We start from the raw sequence: 9,011 nt of genomic DNA, 5'->3' as shown, positions 1-9,011 counted from the left end.
TTCTGAAGATTTTCTCTGATTCTTTCTTGTATTTCTTTTTCATGGTTTGCTGATTTTCTTTCATGCTATATTTGGCTTTCTTTCTCTTTATTCTTTCCATATTTATTAATGATTTTTGATATATGGTTAACATTAGGTTTGTATATAACCTCTTCTGCATATAGCCATCTATAATAAGTTGATGGTTGTTTAAGTTTGAACCCATTTTTTACTCTTCTCCTCCCCACATTTTTGGTATATTTTGTCATATTTTACATCCTTTTATTTTGTAAGATCATTGATTGTTTTTACAGAGATATTCATTTTTACTGCTTTTGTGTTTCCTACCTTCTTACTGTTACTTTTGGTTTCTCCTTTCACTCAAAAAGTCCCCTTTAATATTTCTTGCAGGACTGCTTTAGTGGTCATGAACTCCTTTCATTCTTTTTTTTAAGATTTTATTTATTTATGTGAGAGAGAGATAGCATGAGCAGGGGAAGGGGCAGAGGGAGAGGAAGAAGCAGACTCCCCACCGAGCTGGGATCCCCAAAGGGGGCTCTATCCCAGGACCCTAGGATCATGACCTGACTGAAAGACACACACTTAACTGAGCCACCCAGGTACCCCCACCATTAGTTTTTATTTTTCTGAAAATACTTTATTTCTCCTTCTATTTTGAATGATAGCCTTGCTGGATAGAATTTTTTGGCTGCAGACTTTTGCCATCAGCACTGTGAATATATTATGCCACACACCATCTGGCTTGGAAAGTTTCTGCTGAAAAATCCCCTGCTACCCTTATGGTGTCCCCTTTGTATGTTATTTTCTTGTTTTGTCTTGCTTTAATTTTTTTTTTCTTTATCAGTATATTTTGCCAATTTAATTACAGAATGTTTTGGTGTCGATCTGCTTTGGTTGATTTTATTGAGGGTTCTCTGTGCCTCCTGGATGTGAGAATCTGTTTCCTTCCCTGGACTAGGGAAGTTTTCAGCAATTATTTCTTCAAATAAATTTTCTTCCCCCTTTTCTCTCTCTTTTTCTTCTGGGACTTCTATAATATGAATGTTATTATGTTTGATGGAGTCACAGAGTTTCCTAAGTCTATTCTCATTTTGTGTAATTCTTTTTTTTCTCTTTTGTTCAGCTTTGATTACTTTCCATTATCCTTTCTTCTGTCATTAATTCATTCCTCCCTTTCTCCGAGCCTGATGTTAATTCCATCAAACATGTTTCTCCTATCATTTATTGAGCACTTTAGCTCTGCTATGTTTTTCCTGATTTCTGTGTTAAGGTCTTACTCATGTCTTCCACTCTTTTCTCAAGTCCAGTGAGTATCCTTCTGATCATTGCTATAAATACTTCATCAGGCATATTATTTATATCTGTTTTGCTTAGATCCCTGGATATGGCTTTGTCTTCTTCTTTCATTTGGGATAAAGTCTTCTCATTTTGTCTCAGTCTCTGTGCCTGTATCTGTGTGTTCAGAAAGTCAGCTATGTCTCCTGTTCTTGAGCATAATGGCCTTATGAAGAACAGGTCCTGTAGTGCCCTGCCCTGTAGTGTCCCCTGTTCTCCAGGGCCTGGGAGTGTCTCCAGTGTGTGCGTCATGTATTCTGCTGTTTTGTCCTGGCTGGTTTTTCCTTCAAGCCTTTCATTTGCAGAGGCTCTCTTTGCCAGTTGTGGGCAGTGTTTATTCCCTGACCTTAATGTGGCATGTTTTAAATGGGTGTGTTTTGTTCTCTTGTGAAACGAGACCTGTTTCCACTGTCACCAAGGCTCTGTAAATCTCCCAAGTCATGAGATGCAGTGTGAACAGTGGTTTGGGCTGGTCATCTGGGGGAGAGGGCCCACGAAGCTGGGACAGGGGCAGGCAAGAATGGGAAGGACAGTTCCACCAGAGCACAGGGAAGTGGGGCTTAGTGCAAGCAAGTTAAGTCTCAGGTGTCGGCACTTTGCTGGTTCCCACAGGTGGCCTTGTGCTTATGCTGAGGGGCCAGGGAGGGAAATTGTGCCAGCCAGTTCCTTTTTCCCCAGAGGGGTGTCTCTGGGCTGTGCTTTGAGATGACTGAATAACTTACCCACTATGTGCGCCAAGCACTCTTCAAATAGCTATTTCCACATTGTATGTCCACGGGTTGTTTGCCTGCCTTTTCTCCACAAGTAGCACGATGCCCTCTGGGCTCCATCCCAGACAAGCCTTCTGACCTTTCGAACTCCAGATGTTAAGCCACACTGATTGCCAGAAGTCACAAAATTCAGCCCCTCCCATTTTCCAAGCCGAATGGTATATGGATGCATTTTCCCTGTGCATGCTCCTGTGTGCTAGTCTGCCTATTACCCTTGTCTGCAACTACAGTTCCTGCACCACTACAATGGCCAGGAAACACTTATCTGCCAATCTTCCTTTCTGCACTCCCTTCCTTCTTCCATGTGACCTCTTCTCTACTTTTGGTTGGTTTGTTCTGCTGGTCTTAAGGTCAATTCCTTGGGTATTTAGAATGATTTTATAATTATCTAGTTGTATTCATAGGGCAAGGAATGCCTAGGGTCCTTTGACTCTACCATTTTCCAACCTCATGTTGCTCTGCTACAGCTACATCTACCTCTCACATGGTTCCCTACCCGCCTTGTTAAGTGCTGCATTCCATTTCTATAGCATTGTTATTTCAAGAATGGCAAATTTTGAGAAATAGAGAACGATATTATACTGGCATAAAACTACACAAATTTATTTCCTTACTCCTCTGGAAGTCAGATAGAAGTCCAAAATGGGTTTCATTGGGCTTAAACCAAGGTGTCAGCAATGAATGATTGCATTCATTGTAGAAGTTCTATGGGAGAATGCATTCCCTTGTCTTTCCCAGTTTGTAGAAGCCACTTGCATTACTCAGCTCATGGCTCCTTTCTCCATCTTTAAAACCAGCAGCATAGCATCTTCTTCTTTCTGACTACACTGTGACCATCTGGATGACACAGCATCATCTTACTATCTTAAAATCCTTAACTTAATCATATCCCCAAGTCCCTTTTGCCACATAAGGTGATATATCCACAGATTCCATGTATTCATATGTGGATATCTTTGAGGGTGGATGGGCATTATTCTGTCTACTACATTTATCTTCCTGGAAACAGAAGTCTACCTGTCTTCTCCTTTAAAAAAACTTTGCACATATACACTCCCACATATAAATCATACAAAAGCAGACATCCTCTGATTGTTGTTGGAAGGGACCTAGAGTTCAGTTCCTTTACTCCCCAGAGCAACAACATTTGGGACTAAAATAAGCAGAAATTCCTAAGGCTTCCTCTTACACTGATGTTCTAGGGCCATGGAATTCTATTTGCTACCTTAGAATTGAAGCTCTATATGTATATCCTCTTCTCAGGGAACGTCTGTCCTTTCCTAGGAATGGTAGAGAGAAGGCATAGTGCAATGGTTAAGAACACAGGCTGATGAACTAAATTGCCTATGCCCATGTCCTGGCTATAAGACTACTAATTTCTGTGACCATGAACAAAATAATCCATCTTGTTGGGCCTCACTTTATCCATCTGTAAATGGGGATGAAATTGTATGTCCTCAACTCATAAAATTACAAATGAAAGAGAAAAAATAACAACCAACACCACAGAAATATAAATAATTACAAGAGAATATTGAGAAAAATTACATGCCGAGAAATTGGACAAACTAGAAGAAATAGATTCCTAGAAACATATAAGCTATCAAAACTGAAGCTAGAAGAAATAGAAATTTTAAATAGACTGATTACCAGCAGGAGATTGAATCAGGAATAAAAAAACTCCTAATGAACAAAAGTCCAGGATCAGATGGCTTCACAGATGAAATCTATCAAACATTTAAAGAAGAGTACGAGAAGTCTTAGCCAAAGAAATTAGACAACAAAAATAAGTAAAAGGAATCCAAATTGCTAAGGACAAAGTAAAACTGTCTCTATTTGCAGATGACATGACACTATAAGAAAACTCAAAAGATTCCACCAACAACCTGCTAGAACTGATAAACGAATTCAGTAAAGTCACAGGACAAAAAAATTAATGTGCAGAAATCTGTTGCATTTCTATATTATAATAATGAAGCAGCAGAAAGATAATTTTTATAATAATTTTTACTATGTTATGTTAGTCACCATACATTATATCCTTAGTTTTTGATGTAATGTTCCATGATTCATTATTTGCGTATAACACCCAGTGCAATTAAGAGAAATTAAGAGAACAATCCCATTTACAATTCCACCAAAAATAGTAAGATACCTAAGAATAAACCTAACCAAAGAGGTGAAAGACCTGTACTCTGGAAACTATAAAACAGTGATGTAAGAAATTTAAGATGACACAAGGAAATGAAAGACGTTCCATGCTCATGGATTAGAACAAATATTGCTAAAATGTCCATACTACCTAAAGCAATCTACACATTTAATGCAATCCCTATCAAAACACCAATAGCATTTTTCAGAGAACTAGAACAAACAATCTTAAAATTTGTGTGAAACCACAAAAGATCTGATTGCAAAAGCAACTTTTAAGAAGAAAAGCAAAGCTGGAGGTATCACAATTCCAGACTTCAAGTTATATTACAAAGCTGTAGTAATCAAAATAGTATAGTACTGGCACAAAAATAGACACATAGATCAATGGAACAGGATAGAAAACCCAGAAAGGAACCCACAACTATATGGTCAACTAATCTTTGAGAAAGCAGGAAAGAATATCTAGTGGGCAAAAGACAGTGTCTTCAAGAAATGGTGCTAGGAAACTGGTCAGCTACACGCAAATGAATGAAACTGGACCACTTTCTCACACCATACACAAAAAATAAATTCAAAGTGGATTAAAGATCTAAATATGAGAACTGAAACCATAAAAATTCCAGAAGAGAGCACAGGCAGTAAGGTCTCCTACATTGCCCTAGCAACATTTTTCCTGACATGTCTTCTGAGATTAGAGAAATAAAAGCAAAAATTAACTACTGGGACTACATCAAAATAAAAATCTTCTGCACAGTGAAGGAAACAATCCACAAAAGTAAAAGAAAACCTACTGAATGAGAGAAGATATTTGCAAATGATATATCTGATAAAGGGTTAGTATCTAAAATATATAAAGAACTTATACAAATCAACATCCAAAAAACAAATAATCCAATTAAAAATTGAGCACAAGAAATGAACAGACATTTCTCCAAAGAAGATAACCAGATCACCAACAGACGTACGAAAGGATACTTAACATCACTCATCATCAGGGAAATGCAAATCAAAACTACAATGAGATACCACCTCACATTTATCTGAAAAACTAAAATAAAAAATACAAGAAACAAGTGTTGGCAAAGATGTGGAGAAAATGAAACCTTCTTGCACTGTTGGTGAGAATGCAAACTGGTGAAGCCACTGTGGAAAACATCATGGAGTTTCCTCAAAAAGTTAAAAATAGAAACACCCTATGATCCAGCAATAGCACTACTAGGTATTTACAACCCCCCCAAAAAATGCAAGGACACTGATACAAAGGGACACTTACAACTCTATGTTTCTAGCAGCACTATTTGCAATAGCCAAATTATGGAAGCAGCCCAAGTGTCCATTGATAGATGAATGGATAAAGAAGTAGTGTATATATATATACAATGCAATATTATTCGGCCAAAAAAGGAATGAAATATTGTTGTTTGCAATGACATGGATAGAGCTAGAGAGTGTAATCCCTAGAGAAAAATAAATACCATATGATTTCACTCATATGTGGAATTTAAGAAACAAAGGGGGAAAAAGCAAGAAAGTAAAAAGAGATAGAAAAAGAGACAAACCAAGAAATAGACTCTTAACTATAGAGAACAAACTGATGGTTACCAGAGAGGAGGTAGTGGGGGGATGGGTGAAATGGGGGATGGGATAAGGAGTGCACTTGCTGTGATGAGCACTGGGAGATGTATGGAATTGTTGAATCACTGTACTGTACACCTGAAACTAATATAACACTATATGTTAACCATACTGAAATTAAAATAAAATTTAAAAATTTTAAAAAGTGTTAAAAAATACTATGTCTTCAGAACAGTGGTTCCCAAGTCTGTCTACACATTGAAATCATCAAATATACTGATGTCTGTATCCTACTACTACAGATTGTAACTTGATCTGAGGATGTGGTCTGGGCTTTTCAACCTTTAAAATTCCAATGTGCAGACAAGTTCAGATGCCCTGGCTCAAAGGTTTGTTGTGAAGGATTTACAGCTCACGGAATACATAGTTTACTTCTCCCTGCAAGTGTTGGTTCACCAAGAAGGGGACTGTTAAGTGAGATAATGTGTCAGGTTCAAGACAGCCTAGAAGTCCTATCTGGGTCTCAGTTTCCTTATCTGTAAAACTGGAATTACCATTTAGGCTACAAAACTGACATGTTTTGTAAGCCATAAAGTACTTCCCAACAGCTTTTGTGTGTGTGTGTGTGTGTGTGTGTGTGTGTGTATATATATTCTCTCTCTCTCTCTCTCTCTCTCTCTCTCTATATATATATATATATATACATATATACACTCTATTTCACTTCACACTACACTCCCCACTGCCTTTTACCATAGGGCTCAAGGTAATTTTTCTGACCTTCACTAGTACCACAAAAAGTGAGGGTAGTAGGAAATTGGCAAGCCTGGAAGATTTCCTGACAAGAAAGCAAGACAGGGCCTAACTATCCCAGGAGGAGTCTAAGGATACAAATCATTCCTCACAAGGAACTCCAAAGTCCCAAGTGCAAGTGAGCCCCAGAGCATCACATGGTCAATGCAGGGCCCACCTACACTGGAAAAACTGGCCTGGAGCTGTGGAAAGGGCATAGGTGATTAAGACAGTCCTGTGCCCTTGGGCAGTTATTCTTCTTTTTCAATTCCATTGGCCCCTCTCTAAAATGAGGATGCTCATATCCACTCTCCATAGGACTAAAACGAGGATGAAATGAGAACAAGGATTGGAAGGTGGTCTACAGAATGGAAATTACAGTGTAGTACCTTATAGCCACCTACTCACAACACAACAAAAAAATCAAGTCACAGAGAAGTCTTCCTAAATTTTATTGGCACTGAAATAGAACATGGGTTGAGCATAAACCCCTCCAAAAACAATTTTTAAAACCCCAAAATACACACAAAAAACCGAATACAAAATATAACTTTTCTCCCTAGCCTCCCTGTGTGTGCGTTATTGCCCTTAAGGCAGCTAGATTGCCCCAGAATTCCAGGTTTGAATTTAGCGAGTATAGGGCATATCACCAAGAGAGTGTCAATATAATTCACAGCAATGCACATAAGACTCTCCAAAGTCAGGCGGGATGGAGTCAGGGAGGGATCAAAGCCAAGGGCTCTGGGCCAGGGGCACTGCATGAAGGGACAGTATGACCCTTTGGGGACTGAACTCTGTGGAGAAGGGAAAATAAAAAGAACAATAAAACCAAGTACCAAGTACTTTAAGAATGGACTGTGACAGGTGACATCATTAATACTGAAAGCTTCTTATAATAATGTTTCTGGCAAAATATTCTTTTATAATATAGTATATGCTTCCCAGGTAAGGAAATGAGGCCAAAATGATCCTGCCTCAAAACTAATATCTTCTAAGGGTGCATTAGCAAGAAACACAGAAATTATATTGAATCAGATGCCACTAGAATATATAATACTGGTAGAAAAAAAAGCACACATGAAACAAAGAAGAGGAGGAGGCTGCTCCTGTGCTGAGAGAAAGGGGTTAGAGTGTAGAAGGGACAAGGCCAGAGCCCCCAACAGCTCTCTGAAGCCCAGTGTGAACAATTCCCCCCATTGGCAAGAGTCCTGGATAGGGCTGGCTAGGTTTTTGGGTAACCATCCCTACTATTCTAGCTGGAGGGAATTTGGGGATTGGAATGGGGAGGGGCATATCCCAAGAAGGGAGGAACCCAGAATAACAATAAGGGATACCGCTGACCATAGAGCTCCCTTAAAACAAGCCTAGGCTCCCATAAGGCATTGGGGGAGGATCTTCTAAACAGCCTTGCTTGAATAGAATGGCCAAAAGCCTTCTAAGATGTTGGTGAAGTCTCTTGAAGGTACTGTCTCCTCCCACCTCATTGTGGGGAGAAACTGACTTCTTGAACTCAGGGACAAAACTTATAAGAATTTTCTAACGGGTCCAATCTGGGAGGCATAAAGAATGACTGAACATCTTTTTAGCTTCCAATCATTATAAAGCCTAAATAACTCTAGAAGAAATGGACATTGGAAGGTCTAACCCTAGGTCAGTTGACATCCTAGAGGATATATCCAGGGTCCTGCCTCCTTCTGTAAACCCTGTGATGCTCCAGTTCTGCAAATCACAGGACCCTGAAAAGGAACGCAGTTGTGGGGCAGGGATGGGGGCTAGTTTTCAATCTACACCACGCTTAAGTCCTACAGAACAGTAAAAGTGGGGGTATTTCCCCAATCAAATGGGAAGTGCCTCTGAGCTACAAAAGTGGTCTCTTCTAGAAAGCTAGATTAAAATGGGACAGAGAGAGAAAAGAGTGTCCAATTGGCACCATAGTGGGCCATTTATTTGCCCAAGGAAGTGTGAGGGCTGAGGGGCTAGGTTTGGTCCCACAGGGGCACTGAAGGCTTGGCATGACTCCGGGGCTGCTCTAGTTAGTGGCTTCAGCAGAGTGTGAGTTAGGCAAGAGTATAGGAGTGTGGGGGCAAGTAAGAAGGGAGGAGGGGTCCCTAGAGGCTGGGTGACCATTACATGGACTCAAACTCATCAATACGCTGCTTGGTATTGCCCTGCCGGATCTGACGCAGGGTCTTGTATTTGTCTCGGCCAAGTCGCATGTTCTCAGCATGGATCATGTCATTGGCAGTCTTCTTGGACTCATCACGGGCATTGGCCAGTTCTGAAGTGAGGGCCTGTGAGGGTATAAGGGGATGAGGGGTTAATGGCTTGCTCTTACTTTACCTCCCCTTATTTAACCAGATTCATCAGATTCATTCTTTCTCTCTC

The 9,011-nt window shown here is 39.7% G+C and overlaps 1 protein-coding gene across 2 annotated transcripts in view; it reads right to left on the bottom strand.

Moving 5' to 3' along the window:
- Positions 1 to 7,054: 7,054 nt before the first annotated feature.
- MSN (moesin) overlaps positions 7,055 to 9,011 on the bottom strand; it is a 64,294-nt gene continuing 62,337 nt past the window's right edge. Inside the window, exon 13 of one of the 2 annotated variants that reach the window (XM_034649986.1) lies at positions 7,055 to 8,917. In XM_034649986.1, coding sequence (XP_034505877.1) covers positions 8,753 to 8,917 — 165 coding nt within the window. In that variant the 3' untranslated portion in view covers positions 7,055 to 8,752. The remainder of the gene's footprint in view (positions 8,918 to 9,011) is intronic. The other variant, XM_002930183.4, reaches the window with a different exon arrangement.

Source organism: Ailuropoda melanoleuca, chromosome X (assembly GCF_002007445.2).
Source record: "Ailuropoda melanoleuca isolate Jingjing chromosome X, ASM200744v2, whole genome shotgun sequence".
Lineage (NCBI taxonomy): Eukaryota > Metazoa > Chordata > Mammalia > Carnivora > Ursidae > Ailuropoda > Ailuropoda melanoleuca.
This window is presented reverse-complemented; position numbering and strand designations above follow the sequence as displayed.